At 40.3% G+C, this 17,193-nt stretch overlaps 1 protein-coding gene across 2 annotated transcripts in view; it reads left to right on the forward strand.

The window, feature by feature from the left end:
* Nucleotides 1–7,517: 7,517 nt before the first annotated feature.
* Ilrun (inflammation and lipid regulator with UBA-like and NBR1-like domains) overlaps nucleotides 7,518–17,193 on the forward strand; it is an 84,958-nt gene continuing 75,282 nt past the window's right edge. For both annotated transcript variants that reach the window (XM_076858875.1, XM_076858876.1), the window contains exon 1: nucleotides 7,518–7,855. In XM_076858875.1, coding sequence (XP_076714990.1) covers nucleotides 7,698–7,855 — 158 coding nt within the window. In that variant the 5' untranslated portion in view covers nucleotides 7,518–7,697. The remainder of the gene's footprint in view (nucleotides 7,856–17,193) is intronic.

The raw sequence follows: 17,193 nt of genomic DNA on the forward strand, positions 1-17,193 counted from the left end.
GCTCACCTGGCATGCGCGGGGCTCTGGGTTCGATCCCCAGTACCCCATAAAAATAAAATAAAGATGTTGTGTCCAGAAAACTGAAAAATAAATGTTAAAAGTTCTCTCTCTCTCTTAAAAAAATTCTTAGAATGGAAAGAAATCAGAGCATTGGCTTTCTGAACATCTTCAACACTCTTTAAACCCTCCATCTCTATTTTCCTATCTGCAAATTGATATAATAATATTGAAATCATTTTATTGTGAGGTTTAAGTGAATCTAAGCACTTAGCATGAGCAACATCTGGCACATTGGTGGGTTTCATTAAATATTTGTTCCTTTCTCTCTTTTCCTTTCTCACTTAACCTGAGATCAGACAGCAGGATGTTGGCATATGGGACACAGTTGGAAGAAAGAGTAAAAAGAACGATTATAGTAAAAGAGGGGACATCCTTTTCTTTTTCATGTGGGAGAGGTAAGGATTTGGTGTTTACTTGGAAGATATTTTGGTTCAAGTAAACTAAGGGGCCAAGAAGGAGAGGGGAGGGAAAGAAAAAGAGAATGGACTACTTCTAGGTGCATTTAGGCCAAGAAACATGAGACAAAGACAGGATTATTTTGCCTAGTCTCATACACCACAGTAGAAAAAAAGAGACCAAGGGAATCATATGCTCTTCCCAGAAAGATAACTCAAAGCTATCTCTTTGTTATACTGGTGCCCATCTACAGCCATACCACCCTGAACATGCCTGACCTAGTCTAATATACTGGTGCCCTGTCAAGAACTATTGCATGTGGGTCACCGTGCATGGAAGCTTTATGGGTAGAGACATCTGGTGTATGGGAATGGCCAGTGGACATTTCCTCTGGTCATTTGCTTAGGGAAAAGTTATGGAGGCATTGTCTCATCTCTTTTCTGCTGTGCAGTGGCCCATACAGCACCTGAGATGGGTGTGACCTGCCAAGATGTCAATCAACCTGCTGGCTGCAAGACATCAAGAAGCAAGACTCTGTTCTTAAAACCTTCTCCCTGCCTTTGATGTACCCCCTTAAATAAACCACCAGAGCCATTTTCCCTTTGTCTAGTTCCAGAATCCATGTGGACTAGATCTATTAAGAGCTTCGCATTCTGTAAATATATTTCTGAGTATTTGTGTTTTGTTACTAATTATCTGAGATTGTAAGTTTTAGGGTGGCTTTGGTTCCCCTGGGCAGAAAGAACCCTGCAAAGAGATGCTGGCTGTTGTCCCCTCAAAAATGCCCTACTTGTATATCTCTTGAATAGGGAAACAGGAATGAGGAACTGGAAAAGCCCCAAATGTGGGAGTTCTGGTCTTTTCCCATCATACTCTGGGTGGATGGATACTAAAAGTGGAGGGCTACTCTAACCTCACCTATTCAATCTACTTGGAAAATGAGCCCTCAAGTATGCCTGAGATTGTATTTTCTTTCTCTGAGGTCACTCATGGGTATGTTTTTGTAGTCACAACAGAAACATGGGAGGTTACAAAGAAAAGCTAAGGTCTTCTGGCTATTCAACACTTCTATGTGACTTTACTGTAATGCATTCCTCATACTCAGGAGAATCATACAGGGTCTGGGCCAGGTTTCCTGGCGAGCTCTTTTGGGCATCCCAGCCCACCCATGACTCTACACACTTCCAAGTCCTACAACCTCATTGTCTATAACTCCTTTGGCACTTGAACATACACTGCTTCATACTGTTGGCTACCTTTATAGAAATGTATGATTCCATTTCTCCAATGTCCTTCTAATACTTTAAAGCTTTGCTTTTATGAGCTCTCATGCTCACCCAGCTTTAACCTGTAACTCTGGGAAATAAGCACAGAATGACAATTTGTGTTTGTGGTTATTTATGCAATAGTAGTTGTGTTGAGTTTTGCTCCACTTCCATGAACTTTATGCAGTTTTCCTTATTTAGAAATAAGGAAACTGGCCAGTCACACACCTGCAATCACACATACTCAGGCAGTTGAGGCAGGAGGCTCATGAGTTCGAGGTCAACTTGGAAAATTTATGGAGGCCTTGTCTCAAAACAGAATATAAAAAGGGCTGGGGATATAGTTCAGTGGTGGAGCATCCCTGGTTTCAATCACCAGTACTGCAAAATCAAACAAACAAACCTCTGAGGTCATAAGGGAAACTTCATCATTTGGCCATAGTCACATAGCACAGGCTGAGGGCTCACTTTCTGGGCCACGTTCTCACCTGAACTTTGATCATAGTTAGCCTGTTTGCTTACTTAGCAGAAGAGCCCTCCTGATTGTCAGCTGGTCCTTGGTCTTGCAGTTCATGAGATTCCTGCTTGTCAGGCGGAAAGTGAAGAGCTGAAATGAACTCATGTTTGATGAGTCTTCAGGACATCCAACCTTCTTTAAGATGAAGTGACTCTTTGTGTTATTATGTGATCATTTAAAAAAAAAGCAGGCAAAATTGTAAAAATATCCATCAATCATTCTCCACATCCAGAGACTATCATTACTATAGGTTCAAGTGTATTCTTCCAGATGTCTTGCTCAAGCTCATTCATGCATCTCCCTCTTAGAAATTAGATCATATATAATACTATTATTTTGTCATATCTTCTATCACTTAAAAATGAATATATTGTGCTGAGCATGGTGGTACACACCTGTAAATGTGTAATCTCAGTGCCTTGGGAGGCTGAGACAGGAGGATCTCAAGTTCAAGGCCAGTTTCAGCAACTTAGGCCCAAAGCAGCTTACTGAGACCCTATCTCAAAAATAAATAAATACATAAATAAATAAATAGGGCTGGGGATGTGGCTCAGTGGTTAAGGGTTAAGCAGCTCTGGGTTCAATCCCTGGTACCAAAAAAAAAAAAAAAAAAAAAAGAAGAAGAAGAAAAAAGAAAAGAAAGAAAGAAAAAGAATAAAGAATGTCATGATTATCTTTCTATAGCAACAGAGATAATTGTGCTTAGTGATTTTTTTTTTCTTGTGATACTGGGGTTTGAACCCAGGGACACTCTACCACTGAGCTATTTTCAAGTTGCTATTATCGTATAACATTCCCTAAAGTCTATTTGTATATTCTGTATATTCTCTGGATCAGTTACACTCTGACATAACCGTAGACAGTTCTAGCTAGTCTTGGCAATTCTGAGTCTTAAGGACTTGGAAGTTTGGAGGCAATTTAGCCTGTCCTGGTGAGATGAATCACTTTTTTCCTAGACTTTCAACTCCTAAATGAGAAGAAAGAACCTGGTCTGGGTCAGTGGTATCCATTTAAATTTCTCCTACAAGATCACCAGCTGAGAAATTCATACCAAGAATATGCTAGTCTCATGCATGTTCCAGGCAGTGGCAGCTTCTGACCTGGCTCTACATGGTACCTAGAAGCCATTTTGGAATACTGCTGTCAGCTTTCCTTTCTGCAGGTAGTGCCCAGCAATTTTGTCTCTTTGCCTTCTCTACCAGTTCTTCTCTTGACCCTCTTTGCAATAAAACCCAATCAAAGTTGCAGAACCTTAAGGATTATAAATAATCCCTCAGACTCAGGTGGAAATTCACATTTGGGGGTCTCCTAATTTGGTAACGCCTCATTTCTTCCTTTTCATATCCCATCCCTACACTAGAAGCATTTAATTGCAAGGAGGGGTTCTTCCCTAATATCTAATAAGCTAGCCACCTTCTGCACAGTGGTTAGGGGAGTGCTGTAGTCTGAATATTTGTGGTCCTCCCTACATACCAAAAATTTATATGTTGAATCCTAATACCCATGTGATAATGTTAGGAAGTGGGGTGTTGGAGGTAATTAGGTCATGAGGGTGGAGCTCTAATGAGCAGGATTAGTTCCCTTATTAAAAAAAAAAAAAAAAGGCACAGAGAGCTGCTGTGCCCCTTCCATCACATGAGGACAAAGCAAGAAGGTACTATGTTGTTGTTGTTGTTGGTACTGGGGAATGAACCCAGGGGTGCTTAACCACTGAGCCACATCCCCAATCCTTTTTATTTTTTATTTTGACACAGGGTGGTTTACTGAGTCACATCCCCAGTCCTCCCTCCCCCCCCCCTTTTTTTTTGGTATTTTATTTAGAGACAGGATCTCTTTTGAGTTGCTTAGTGCCTCACCAAATTGCTGAGGTTGGCCTTGAACTTGTGATGTTCCTGCCTCAGGTCCTGAGATGCTGGAATTACAGACAGGAGCAGTCCTGTCTGTAATTTTTTTTTTTTTTTTTTTTTTATGAGAAAGTAGGTCCTCACTAAACAATTTGATCTTGGACTTTCCAGCTTCCAGAACTATAAGAAATAATTAGTATTGTTTAGTAATTATTTGCTAAGTCACCCACTTTGTGGTGTTTTATTGTAGTATCCCAAACTAAGATAGAGACATATTCTTGGACAGAGTTGTACCTAAAATCTAATGAAAACCAAAATTTCACCACGAAGTTTCATCATTCACTTAAGGAGTTTACCCCTTTGAAATAATTCCTTCTGTAGACTAAAATTTTGACCCATTCAGGTCTCCTATTTGCAAGGATTTCTTTGAATTATGTGAACAATTTGAGTGTGAGCTAAAATCCTAGTACAGCATGGATTGGCTGAGAATTTTCAGTTTCCTCTAAATCAGCATTCTATTGGAGTTACCAGATACAGTGACACTGTCTATGGATCCTTGGTCAACACAATTTTAATCCAAGGACATGATAGAGTGCTTCCTAGGAAGCCTGTAGTCTAATATCAAATTAGTTCTTGGGTCAAAATTTCCGATTGTTTGTAAGGTTCAAATTTAACACAGCATATAAAGGAAGCATAAGAGGATATAGCAGATGAGGTGATTGAGTGGGAGTTTGGAAATCCCTTGCTAGAACTATGATCTTGGTTCATAGAGCTATGATCAATTCCCCTCTCTTAGTTTCAATTTCTTCCCCTGTGAAATGGGGAAGTTGGACTACGCAGTCTCAGTTCTTTTCAGCTTTAAAACCAAGATTTTTTGATCTGTTTCCATTCCATCATCCATAAGATTGAGACAATACATGCTCACCTACAATGGGTGGATGACTGAAGTTTCCTGAAAAACAATGAAATGTTTCAAAATTGTGACCACCCCAAAATTATGTTGTGGTAATGAATCAAACTTCCACAGTTCCTAGAGGCCTCCAAATAGCTTCTTTTTCTTTTTTTTTTTTTTTGCAGTGTTACGATTAAACCCAGGGCCTTGTACTTGCTAAGCAAGGACTTTACCACTGACGTGTATCTCAGTCCTTTTTAATTTTTTAATTTTGAGACAGGGTCTTGCTAAATTGCACAAGCTGACTTTGAAGTTGTAATCCTCTTGTCTCAGCCTCCCAAGTAGCTGGGATTATAGTTATGTACCTCTCCACTTAGCCCAAGAATAGTTTCTTTTAAATGCTAATAACTATAAATGTTTATAGTATGAATTTATAAGTTTTATTTATTAATATAAGCTGTTAAAGGTGTCTGTTTCCCACAAGATAGTCATATGCGGGGGTGGAAGGCTAAAGACAGAAAGGGAATACATTGCATACTTTAAGAGATGAACAGGAAGGGAAGGGATACGAAATAGAGGAGGGGGCAGGGGAAGAAGTAATCTCTGCTTTTGATTCACTTTCTAACCCACAGCCATCTCTTCATGTTTATCACATTACTAGTTATCAATCTTATAGAGCATTGCATTTATATATTGTTGCCTCATTTAATTGGAACAACAATCTATTTGGTTAGGCACTGTTATCAATAATTGGCAGAAAGAGAATTTAAGTCCTAAACGTGCATGACCTAGAACCTAAGTTTTAATTTTTTTAAATTATCATTTTTTTGGTAGTGGGGATTAAACCCAATAGCATTTTACCACTGAGCTAAGTCACCAGTCCTTATTTATTTATTTTTGTGGTGCTGGGGATTGAACCCAGGGTCTTGCGCAAGCAAGGCAAGCACTTTACCACCTGAGTTATATCCCCAGCTCTTATTTTTTTATTTTAAGATGGAGGTCTCACTAAGTTGCTTAGTGCCTCACTAAATTGCTGAGGTTGACCATGAATTTCTGATCCTCCTGCCTCAGCCTTCCAAGTTGTTGGGATTACAGGTATAAGCCGCCATATCCGAGTAGAACAAAGCTATTTTATTTTACTTATTTCATACTGAGACGGAAGAGGTAGAACGTATTCCCTTTCCTAAGCATCCTGGCATCCCAGACACTATTGGTCACTTCTCCCAGCCCTGTCTTTTGTTGACATTGTTAGAAACCATACTTCAGCTGGGTTCTAGTTTTTTTGCACTGTATTTTTGGAAAAGGCATATAAACTTTCTTGATTTCCCTTGCCATATTTGTATACTAAACAGAAAGCTACTTGAAGGCAGATCATTTCTTATTCATTCCTCTCCCGAAAACCCTGACATAGCAATATTTGCCAACAAGTGATGTTTTAAAAACACTTGTTAGCCAGGCATGGTGGCACACACCTGTAATTCCACAGTCTCTGGAGCATCGAAAGTTCAAAGCCAGCCTCAGCAACTTAGTGAGGCCTGAAGCAATTTAGCCAGACGTCTCAAAATTAAAAACAAAAACAAAAACAAAAAACAAAAAACAAAAAATAGTGGCTCAGTGATTAAGCACCCTTGGGTTCAATCACTGGTACCAAAAAACAAACCAAAACAAACCAAAACAAAAATTAAAAAACCCAAAATAAAACACAGAAGGGTTAGAAAGTCTCTAGACTTCTCATTCTTTGATCTTGAAATGGGATCTTGGTCGCGTTAAGTGTACCATATACACTTGCCTTGGATTGTAACGACAGAACAAGTTTTTCCAAATTCTCATGACTTAAACCTGTATTTTTAAAGAGCTGGTTCTGACGGAGTGGGTGGCGTTGTCTGGACCTGCGACTGATGTTTGTATTGAGGCCTCTTTTATTTTCTGGAGACAAGATGCTGTTGCATAACAAACAGCACCGATAAAACCGATAAAACCGTAGTAGTCATCTCAAGGGTGGCCGGGAACCAAGGATTTACGGCATCCTCCTTTTGGGAAAGCGGCACTAGAAACAAGTCTTTCTAGAGCGAGGGACAGACCTTTGGCTGGGAAGGCCGGTCCCTGAGTGTTCACTTAGTTACTTGACCTTGCCATAGTCAGTGCCCTGCCTGGAGCTCAAGTTTCCTCACCTGCAAAATGGTGGGGTAGTCGGAGACAAAGATACCCGAGCTCCTCCCAACAAGCCTGGGCGTTTATTCCGCCCCTTGAGGGTGGGCACGCGGCGAGGAGGAGGTTGGGCCTAGAGCCGAACCTCGCCTCCCGGCCAGCCCTTTCCTCCTTTCCCCCTTCCCGCCCCCTCGCTCCGCCGCGGTGAGGTCACGCGGGAGACGTCACGGGGTTGTGACGCCACCGAGGGGTGGTCCTTCAGGAAAGGAAGGGGCGGGGCCTAAGGGGCGGCGCGTGCGCAGTGGGCGCGGCGCGGGAGGAGGCGGAGGCGGCGGAGAAGCGAGAGGCGGTAGCGGCGGAGGTGGCGGCGTTGGGGGGGGTGGGAGGGGGGGGAGCCGGAGAGTGAGTGGCTGAGTGAGTTTACCCCTATGAGGCGGTGAGAGGCCCGGGGCCTACCTCAGAGGAGCGGGGTCGCGGCGCCGGCTAGCAACGGGCCCCCTCCCGGTTCCCGGGCCTGGCGGCGCGGCGGCGGCTCCGTAGTGAGGAGGCGGGGAAGCGGGTGTCCGGCCCCCGCCATGGAGGGCATGGACGTGGATCTGGACCCGGAGCTGATGCAGAAGTTCAGCTGTTTGGGCACCACCGACAAGGACGTGCTCATCTCCGAGTTCCAGCGGCTGCTTGGCTTCCAGCTCAACCCGGCCGGCTGCGCCTTCTTCCTGGACATGACCAACTGGTGAGCCGGCCCCGCCGCGCCATCGCTGGCAGCGGCCTCGGGGCCCCGAGGGAAGGGAAGGGACACTCGAGCCTGGCGGCAGGGCGGGCCGGGCGAGCAGTGAGGTGGACCTCTTTCTCCGGGCGGGGAGGGCGAGTCGGGGAGCCCCGGGGGGCATGGAGTGAAATTAGGGGGTGAGCGGAGCTACAAGAGAGTTAGGGGCCACAGAGGCTACGGGGAGGCCGAGGAGATGGCGCGGGGTGGGTTGTTCACTAGGTTCTGCGGAGAATTGGGGACCGAGGAAGGTGGAAGAGGGAAAAAGGTTTGGCCATAGATGCGTAAGTGGGTAGCCTAGGGAGGGAAGGCGTGTGGTGCTGGCTGAGAGTAAAAAGCACAGAAAATCTGGATCTGAAAAGTGGGATAAAAGATTGTAGCTGAAGTTAGGGGCTGAGGCCGAGAATTAGGGGGGAAACTCTAGGGATGCTTGTTAAATATTGTGGACGAACCTGGGAGAAGGAAGAGAGTTGGGAATTAGGAGTTGAGAACAGATAATTGTATGTGGGTCTGTCTCTATCCGAGGAGAGATAAGGGAAAAAATATTTTGGGGAAACAAATGATTTTGGTGAGAGAGACGACTTTCCGAAGAGTTGTGCCAGGGAAGAGTGGGATCTGCTAGTGAATCTACAAATAGAGGAGCCCGAAGTGTTAGACCTGGGACGGCACCTGGGCAGAACCTTAGGAAAAGTGGGAGAAAGGAGATGATCCTGGGAGAAGGAACTTTCTGAAGGAACTGGAGCCCTGTGCAAAGGGAATTTTGAGAAAGGCCTCCAGAAAATGGATAGTGGAGAAGAGCTTATTTGAAAGAAAGCGGGGTTGATAGACCTTTGAGAAAATGGAGAAGTTTAGTTAGGCTGGGAACCAAGTATTTTTGGCTTGTAGTTAGGTTGTAGAAGACTGAATTGGGGCAGAAGACTATCTCAGTAAAGGAGTGTTTTTTGGCTTTGGAAGCAGCACTTGCTATTTTTGATAAGCAAAGCTTCCCCCCTGTTCTGTGAGTAGGGGTTGTTGAGTTCACTCAGGGTGAGGGAGGGAGTGGACACAATTAGACTTCCTTTGAGAGGCTTTCAGGTGAAGCAACTAATCTTTCTTTGGGCCAAAAGCAATGGGGTGAGTGCCCTTTGCTCTGTGTGGGGTATTCAGTCTCCTGACATGTGGAATCTTGTTTCTCTTGGCATCACTTGCACAATCAAACTCCCCTTTATTTTCACTTCCAACGAATGCCTCAGTCAGTGCCAGAAAAGAGGGCTGAAGGATGGTTTTTATCCCACTCCTCACCTACTCTGGATGATGCTCATTTGTAAATGGGAGCCTTTCTAGCTGTGGCCAAACCAAAGGTGATGTGTAAATTTTTATTTTCTTGCAGCATCTTCAGTGGGTTCTGTTATTTTATCATTATTTAAAGCCAGCCATAGCAAGAGTGGGACTGAGTTTCTTGATGTTTAGAAAACTCTTTGAGGCTTCGAATGAATGCAGGAGATAGTCTTTAGAATTAAATAAATAAGCATTTGTCATCTCTATTTGTGTCTTTTATGCCCAGATGATCTCAGATAGGGAATGTAGTTTACTATAGATTTCTGACATCCAACCTGTAATGTTTAAGTAGAGATTGTTAGGGTTATTGAACACACTGAGAAGAGCTATTACTCTGCTGAAATTTAGAAGTAAAATCATACTTTCTTCCTTGTTATACTAGTTTAGTATAGAAAACTTGGCATACTGTAGCCGCCTGTTGGGTAGGGGAGGATTAATCTATCTCCCCATCCCCTGGTGAATTGAACCATCTAAATACTGCCCTAATAAGTTTTTAGTTCTTTAAAGTCAGTGTTAGTACAATTATTATAGCTACAAAACTAGTGTAATGAATTTTATGTGCTTGAGGTGTGTATATTTAATATATGATTGTTTTAGGTGTTGTGAAAAGTGAGGAGATAGGTAAGGTGTGGTATGGATAAGAAAATAAAAACAGTTGGGCTGTAAAAATTCTGTTTGAGTCTTTAAATAAAAAAAGATTAAGCTCAAAGACTTGAAGTAGTATGTATATTGATGACATTTATCTCTGTGTAAACACAAGATACCTTTCTGAAGCAAGGTGTGAGCCATTAAAAAATGTTTTCTTAGTGTTATTTTTTGGCATTGTTGGGTATCCAACCCAGGGCCTCAAGCATTCTAGGCAAGTAGTCTGTCACTGAGGTAAATCCTCTCATTCTCAGTTGAAAGCAGTTGGAAGTCAGTGGCCTTTTAGGAATCCAGGCAATGAAGAGATAATTCACTTTGAGTCACATTACCTTAGTTTTTGGCTGTAGAAAGAATGTTCTTTATGAAATCAGGAAGGCTGTCTTTGTTTTCTTTCTTAGGAGAGCTTGTTAGCTCCATAATCCAGTATTATACTTTTTAAAAAAATTTTTTTGAATATTTATTTTTTAGAAGTAGTTGGACACAATACTGTTATTTTGTTTGTTTATTTTTATGTGGTGCTGAGGATCAAACCCAAGGCCTCACATGTGCTGGACGAGTGCTCTACAGCTGAGCCACAATCCCAGCCCCAGTATTATACTTTTATTCCTGTGTTGACTTTTGTAAATTCATCTTGACAGATTTGTTTAAACAAACACCCATTAATAAAATCTAGTGAAATACAGATATGCATGCATACTTGATCAAAATATGTGTATGTGCTACTGAAGTAAATGTTTGGAGTCTAGAATTGGGTTGCTTGAATGCGTCATTTAATGTCTAACAACTGTCCAGATAGCCCTAATACAGGTTGGGAAGAATCACTCAGCTTGCTGTGCTGTAGTAGTTACCTGTTGAATTGGTGATGATTAACTTCCCTGTGGCTTTATAAATGCTGGTTTTTGGGTTATAATAAATAATTATTCACTTGTCTGATCACTGTTAAAGATCATTTTTTAAATTACTTTTTATTTTTTTTTTAGTTGTAGACGGACACAATACCTTTGCTTGTTTGTTTATTTATTTTTATGTGGTGCTGAGGATTGAACCCAGTGCCTCACTTGTATCAGGCAAACATGCTACCACTGAGTTACAACCCCAGTCCAAGATCATTGTTTTAAAATGAACAGGAGTCTTCCAAAATGGAGCTCATATTTGAAAGATTATGCTTTTTTCCCCAAGAGTAAAAATTATTTTTTTGTCATTTTTGAAAAAATTGAATGTTTTGGATCTGAAAATTATCTTCCCTGTTAACACAAAAATTATTGGCTAAGGTTGACAAAGTCGTGTAGGTATTTCTATTTGTTTAATTTAGAACCAAGTATTCTTTTCATTTGTAGTGTTTATATTTTGAGGCCAGTGAAATTGGTGGAACTGTTTCATAACAGAGATGGTCAATTTTCAGTTCCTGGGGGAGTAGATGTGTGGGGCAGACTAACCGTGATATATAAAAGCCAAACTGAAATGACTTGTAGATTAGTATAACTTTTTTTTTAACATGTATTTTTTAGTTGTTGATAGACCTTTATTTATTTATATGTGGTGCTGAGAAACGAACCCAGTGCCTCACACATGCCAGGCAAGTGCACTACCCCTGAGCCCCAGCCACAGCCCCTAGTATAACTTTTTATAGGTAAAATTTCTTGCAGACACTGTGGGCTTGGAATAAAGAACCCGGAATTCTAAAACTGGAAGCCGGCTTTAGAGACTCTCTAAGGTTTATTCGAATTTTTTAAAAATATTTTTTTAGATGTTGATGAAACTCTATTTTATTCATTTATTTATATCCGGTGCTGAGAATTGAACCCAGGGCCTCACACATGCTAGGCAAGGGCTCTATCACTGAGCCACAACCCCAGCCCCTTGACTTTTTAAGAAGTATTTTATAGTTGTAGATGGACACAATACCTTTGTATTTTTTTATGTGGTGCTGAGAATCAAACCCAGTGCCTCACATGTGCTAGGCAAGCACTCTGCCACTGAGCCACAACCCCTACCCCAGTTTATTAGAATTTTTCCTACAAGTTGCATCTAACCCTTTCAAGGTAGTTATCCTATTATATCACTAAGAGTATAGATCTGTGTGATATCTTATTATAGAATTTAATTACTTTTCTAGTTAGAATTATGTCAGAACTAAATCTCCTTTGCTGCAGTTTTTTTTTTTTCATTTGCCTACGTCCTTCTTGGATATGGAAAATATCAATAACCACCTTCCTTAAAACTTTTAATTCACATCACTAAAAGTTTTCAACTACTTAAAATTTAAATATGTTCAGTTTAGGGGCTGGAGTTGTGGTTCAGTGGTATAGAGTGCTTGCCTAGCACTGGGTTCCATCCTTAGCACCACATATAAATAAAGTATCGTGTCCATCTCCAGCTAAAAGTATTTTTTAAAAAATGTTCAATTTAATGGATTCATGATCTTTAATGTAGTCGAATTGGCTTTTTTTTGTGTGTGTGTTTTCAGGGGAAATCAGGATTTGGAGGCAAATTTCAAATGATTTTAAAAATTTGTAAAATATACATAACAAAATTTTACCATTACAGGCAATTTTAAATTGCAGTTCCATGTTACATAAAATTTTAAACTCACTTCTGGCCCTCAAAGGCATTTGTCTCTATTGTGTATGTGTTCAAATTAAGTCGGTTCTTCTCATTGTAGGGGCAAATGATACTTCTAGATTTTTAGAGGATATTAGTGTAGGAGTTAGTATTGAACTTCTTTCTTTCTTTTTTTTTTTAATATTTTGTTTTAATTGTAGTTGGATACAATACCTTTATTTACTTATTTTTAATTTATATATAACAGTGGAATGCATTACAATTCTTATTACATACAGAGAGCACAATTTTTCATATCTCTGGTTGTATACATAGTATTTTCACACCAATTCATGTCTTCATACATGTACTTTGGATAATAATAACCATCACATATCTTTATTTCTATATGATGCTGAGGATCGAACCCGTGTCTCATGCATGGTAGGGGAGCACTCTGCCACTGAGCCACAATCCCAGCCCCCTGAACTTCTTTTTTTTTTTTTTTTTTTTTTGAGAGCGAGAGAGAGAATTTTTAGTGTTTATTTTTTAGTTTTTGGCGGACACAACATCTTTGTTTTGTATGTGGTGCTGAGGATCGAACCTGGGCCGCACGCATGCCAGGTGAGCGAGCTACTGCTTGAGCCACATCCCCAGCCCCCCCCAACCCGAACTTATTTCTAAATATAACTGTTGTAGCTGTAGATAAATTAATAACATGTAGGCAAATTGACAATTTCTCTCTTTCTCCTGTTCATTAAGCTAGTAATGTGCAGTTGGGTGTTGCAAATACTAGGTTGCCTCCAGGTATCCTCAAGGAGCCTTTCTTGTTTTCAGACATTACCCGTATGTACCATGGATGGAACATGTTTTCTAGAAAAACAACTTGGGGAAAACATTTTTGTAAAATAATGTCCTGTAAAATAATAATACACTCAGCATTATCAAAGGCACCCTGCTAGATAAAGCTATAACTGCAAAGTGATGCAATAAATCAGACCATAAACCTGAAATTCACTAGTACCTCAGGTGTGGTCTCTCGGTGCCTCAGGCAGTCCTTTTCTTTGCCGTTGGGGGGGATAGGGAGTACCAGAGATTGGACCCTAGGGTACTTTACCACTGAGCTATATTCCCAGCCCTTTTTGTTTTTTATTTTTATTTTATTTTTTATTTAACTGAGTTGTTTAGGGCTTCACTAAATTGAGTTGCTCAGACTGGCCTTGGACTTGTGATCCTCTGGCCTCAGCCTTCTGAGTCACTGGGATTACAGGCGTGTGCCACCATACCCAGTTTAATGAATTTCTGTTCTTTGGTTAATCTAAGGAAAAGTCCCCTTGTAATGGAAATAAAACTTGATACAATATTAGTCTCCTTTAAAAATGTGTGGAACTAGGGGTACATTCATTGGTACAGTGCATGCTTGGCATGATGAATGCCTGAGTTAAATCTCTAGTGCCCCTGAGGCCCTAAAAAAGTATTTTACATAGTAGTTTTAGGAAGAGAGTATGGAAAGTTTGCATCACAAAGATAGAGTGTTAACCCTCTGTTAAATTTTTAAAATTGAGAGTTACTGCTTTTGGATATTCTTGTTTTCTACTTCTTTAACTGGTACATACAATTTGAGACTCTCGATTTAATATGAGATAGTTTTATGCCAGGTCAGTGGTGCATGCCTGTAATTCCAGTGACTCAAGAGGCTGAGACAGGAGGATCCTAAATTTGAGACCAACCTTAGCAACTTAGCCAGGCCCTCAGCAACTTAGTGAGATCCTGTCTCAAAATAAATAATAAAAAGGGCTGGGGATGTAGTTCAGTGATGAAGTGCCCCTGGGTTCAATCCCCAGTAGCAAAAAAAAAAAAAAGAAAGAAAGAAAGAAAGAAAAGTTTATAAATAGAGCAGAGTCCTTTTAGCTATTTTTTTTTTTTTATGCAGTGCTGGGGATTAAATATAAGGGCACTCCACTGGATTACATTCCCAGCCCTTTTTATTTTATTAATAATCATAATATTTTTTGGTACTAGGGAGATTGAACCCAGGGGTGCTTTAGCACTGAGCTATGTCCCCACTCCTTTTTTTTTTTTTTTGAAATGGGGTCTTGCTAACTTTCTGAGGCTGGCCTCTAACTTGCCATCCTCCTGCCTCAGCCTCCCTTTTCATTTTGAGACAAGGTCTTGCTAAGTTGCCCAGGCTGGCCTTGAATTTGCAGTTCTCATATTTCAACTTCCCAAGCTGATTACAGGTGTTCATCACTGGGACTGGCTTATTTTAGTTTTAAAGGAACACAGTGACAAGTATATCACTGTCCTGTAGAAAGTCTTTTTTAACAGTGCTGTTACTGAAGTATTTGCATTTCCAAGCATAAGTCAGGATTAATCACCATTTTAGCCAGGACAGGCAGATGGGGCTTCTTTACCACCTCCCATCTTCCTATTCCCACCCCAAATTCATCTAATACATTACAGCACAAACTTGACAACCAGACAGTATTTAAACAAATATGTTTTGTATGGATCACTAGCAGATAGTGTTATAGGAAACCTACATACCCCAACTGTCAGAGAAAAGTTTCAGGATAATGAGAAAACATTTTATATGTTAATTTTTGGTTAACTGAGTAAAATTTCATAACAGATAGGAGTGGATCGAATCAAATAGAATCAGGATTCACAAAGATTGTGTGCCTGCTATGGACATATTGCTTTCTTAGAAGTTAAGTTTTGAAATGGCTGGATTAGAATTGATGGAATTGTAGTTAGATTTCCTGAGTGAAACCAGGAAGGAACCAGTTGCTGCTTTGAATATGTATGTACTTGTATTTGAGTACTTGTTTGTAGTTGTTTGGGATGTATACCTTGGAGTGGAATTGCAGGGTCATAAGTTATTCTGTGTTTTTGAGTATCTTCCAAAATGGTTTCCAAAGGTTGTGGATGTAGCTCAGTAGTGGAGTGCTAGTCTAGCAGGTGCAGTGCCCTGCGTTCAATCTTCAGTACCACAAAAAAACAAACCCCCAAAACAAAAGCACAGTAGCTGAATGATTTTTGCATTTCCACAAGCAGTGCAGGAGAGTCTGTCCCAACTTCTCCATACCCTTACCAATACTTACTTTTATAAAAAATTATAGCTGTTTGAGTGAATGTGAAATGATGCCTCATTATGAGTTTGGTTCTCATTTCCCTAATTACTAATGATATTGAACATCTTTTATGTGCTTTTTGGCCATTTGTGTATTTCTTTGGGAAATATCCAAATTCTTTGCCCATTTTTAAATTGGGTTTGTCTTTTTGTTGTTGAGTTGTCTCGTCTTCATATTCTGGAATACTTACCAGATATGTGATTTGCAAATATTTTCCCCCAGTCTGTATGTTGTCTTTTCACTTCTTTGATACTGGCCTTTGATACACAGATTTTTTTATTGATGAGATCCATGCCATTTTTTTTCATTGCTTGTGTTTTAGGTGTCATATCGTGAGAATTCATTGCTAAACCCAAGATCGTGAAGATTTATCCAGTGTTTTCTTCCAAGAGTTTTATGGTTTTAATTCCTACATTTAGGTCATCACTCCATTTTGAGTTAATTTTTTTGCTGTGGTGTGAGATGGGCACCAACTTTATTTTATGGAGCTTAATTTTGGTCATGTTTATACTCTGGAACGTGATTTCTGCAGTATGTTTATCCTTTGCTTGTATTAAATATATACTGTATTCTCTTTGGCCTGTTACTAAAAGTTGGACCAAAAATGGTGCAGAGTTTTCTGGTGGGGAATAATAAAACTTAGGGGTATTTTATTGGCAACCCCCCAAAATTAAATGTGTTTAAAAGACCGATTTGTCCTTTTCCTCTACTTGAACCAGCTTTTGTTTCTGACTTTCCCCTGTTCTGTTAATAGCTCCTGTGTTCCAGACATTATATTTGAACTGTTATCTCCAAGGCCTTTTCTTTCCTTGATATCCCAATTTTTTCAGTTTAGTTCATTTGCACCTGGGTTTAGCAGTGCACTTCTTAACTTGTCTCTTCCATTCCTTCGGCCACAACTTTAGTTTGCAGATTATGTTACCAGTTTAACAGGGTAACATAGGCATAGGCTCCAATTGGTTTTCTGTACCTGACTTTCTTTGTTCCAGTTAATTTTGTGGACATACCACATAAATCTTTCTAAATCACAACTTTGATCTAAGCCTGTCTTTTCTCCGAATCCTTTAAACAGTGCCTGTTGCTTACCAGATAGAGAACTTTTTTTTTTCCTTTAAGAGAGAGAATTTTTAATATTTATTTTTTAGTTTTCGGTGGACACAACATCTTTGTTTGTATGTGGTGCTGAGGATCGAACCTGGGCCGCACGCGTGCCAGGCGAGCACGCTACCGCTTGAGCCACATCCCCAGCCCCATTCCTTTCTTATGAAATTCTGTTCTGTGGAATTGGCCTACTGATGACTCTTCTTAATAGTGATCTCTTCTCTGAATTCCACACTTTTCTTAATTGTTTTTAAAATAATACTTAGCATGTACACACACCCACTCTCGAGGAAAATGCCCTCCAACAGCCTTTGTCCCTGAGCATCTTAGGTAATGCCTTATACATAGTAGGTGTTGAGTAAACATCCATAAACAAGTGTAGTACATGAAGGTAGATGGAAGAAAAAGCATAATTTTTATGGAATGATTGAAGTCTAGTGCTATTGAAAGAAAGCAGAACTATAAATTATAACCCCTTTATAGGCTCTTTATAGATTTTTGTTTTATTTGGTACTGGGAATTGAACTGAAGGGTGCTTTATCACTGATCTGTACCCCCAGCCTTTTT

This window comes from Callospermophilus lateralis, chromosome 6, assembly GCF_048772815.1.
Source record: "Callospermophilus lateralis isolate mCalLat2 chromosome 6, mCalLat2.hap1, whole genome shotgun sequence".
Lineage (NCBI taxonomy): Eukaryota > Metazoa > Chordata > Mammalia > Rodentia > Sciuridae > Callospermophilus > Callospermophilus lateralis.